Genomic DNA, 1,664 nt, shown 5'->3' with positions numbered 1-1,664 from the left:
TTTTTTTTTTTATTTTCCAGGGCGCTACGGGCGCCGTCTGAACGTGTGGGACTGGAGCAGCCACCGTTACATTCAGGCTCTGGACGTGGGCGAGGATTCGGCCCCGCTGGAAATTCGATTCCTGCACGACCCCGACGCCGCCCAGGGCTTCGTGGGCTGCACCCTGAGCAGCGCCGTGCACCGCTTCTACAAAACACAGGTGATCCCTTTTTTTGGGCAGTTTGGGGTCGATTTTAACAGATTTGGGATTTTCGGGAATATTCACTTTGGTAGGGTCGACAGGAACCCGACTGTGAGGAGGGCAGGGAGCCAAAAAAGGTGGAAAACCAAACAGGATTTTGGCTGTTTCCCTTCCCTGAATGCCAAAATCCATTCCTGAGTCTCAAAATCCATTCCTGAACCCCAAAATCCCTTCCCTGAAACCCAAAATCGTCCCAAAATCCCTTCCCTGAACCCCAAAATCCCTTCCCTGAACCCCAAAATTCATTCCTGAACTGCAAAATCCCTTCCCTGAGTCCCCAAAATCCATTCCTGAGTCCCAAAATCCCTTCCCTGAATCCCAAAATCTGTCCCTGAATCCCCAAATCCCTTCCCTGAATCCCAGAATCCCTTCCCTGAATGCCAAACTCTCAATTCTTGTGGATCCGGATCCAGAAAAGGTTGAAAAATGTCCACATCTCCTGGAAAAATCCACATTTTTGACCCCTAAACCCCTTCCCTGAACCCCAAACGCTCAATTCTTGTGGATCTGGATCTGGAGGAGGATCCTACAGGATTTGGGGTTGGGATTTGAGTTTGGGATTTGACTTGGGATTTGGGTTTAGAATTTGGGATTTGGAATGGGATTTGAGATTTGGATTTGACTTTGGGATTTGAGTTTGAGATTTGGGATTTGGGATTCGGGGCTGGGATTTGAGTTTGGGATTTGAGTTTGGATTTGGGCTTGGGATTTGGGGTGGTGGATTTGGGATTTGGGTTGGGATTTGAGTTTGAGATTTGATTTGGGATTTGGGTTTAGAATTTGGGATTTGGAGTGGGATTTAGGGTTGGGATTTGGGGCTGGGATTGGGATTTGGGTGGTGTTTGGGGTGGTGGATTTGGGGCTGGGATTCGGGATTGGGATTTGGGTTTGGGATTTGAGTTTGAGATTTGGGGTTGGGATTTGGGGATTGGGATTTGAGTTTGGGATTTGGGGCTGGGATTTGGGATTTGGGATGGTGGATTTGAGATTTGGGATTGGGATTTGGGATTTGAGTTTGGGATTTGGGGTGGTGGATTTGGGATTGGGATTTGGGTTGGGATTGGAGTTTGGGATTTGAGTTTGGATTTGGGGTTGGGATTTGGGTGGTGGATTTGGGATTTGGGGTGGTGTTTGGGGTTGGGATTTGGGTTGGGATTTGAGTTTGGATTTGGGATTGGGATTTGGGTGGTGTTTGGGGTTTTGGATCCCATCCCGATGTCCCCCTGTCCCCAGAGCGGCGCGTGGGCGGCCGAGAAGGTGATTCAGGTGCCCAACAAGAAAGTTCGGGGTTGGCTCCTCCCAGAAATGCCAGGTGGGCAAATTCCCGGGAATTTTCACGGATCTGGGAGAGGTCGGAAAATCTCCGAACCCCCTGGGAAAAAAATGTTCTTGGTTCCCCTAAAAATTCCCCCCTAAAAATTCT

At 49.3% G+C, this 1,664-nt stretch overlaps 1 protein-coding gene across 1 annotated transcript in view; it reads left to right on the top strand.

Moving 5' to 3' along the window:
* Nucleotides 1-1,657, top strand: part of LOC130587863 (methanethiol oxidase-like) — a 12,513-nt gene extending 10,856 nt beyond the window's left edge. Inside the window, exons 4-5 of the mRNA XM_057388831.1 lie at nucleotides 21-199; nucleotides 1,475-1,657. Coding sequence (XP_057244814.1) covers nucleotides 21-199; nucleotides 1,475-1,657 — 362 coding nt within the window. The remainder of the gene's footprint in view (nucleotides 1-20; nucleotides 200-1,474) is intronic.
* Nucleotides 1,658-1,664: the final 7 nt, after the last annotated feature.

The sequence above is a fragment of the Malurus melanocephalus genome, unplaced genomic scaffold (genome assembly GCF_030028575.1).
Source record: "Malurus melanocephalus ecotype Western Australia unplaced genomic scaffold, MMel_1.1 scaffold_2588, whole genome shotgun sequence".
NCBI classification, from domain to species: Eukaryota; Metazoa; Chordata; class Aves; order Passeriformes; family Maluridae; genus Malurus; species Malurus melanocephalus.
The sequence above is the reverse complement of the archived record's forward strand: the minus strand, read 5'-3'. Positions and strand labels throughout refer to the sequence as shown.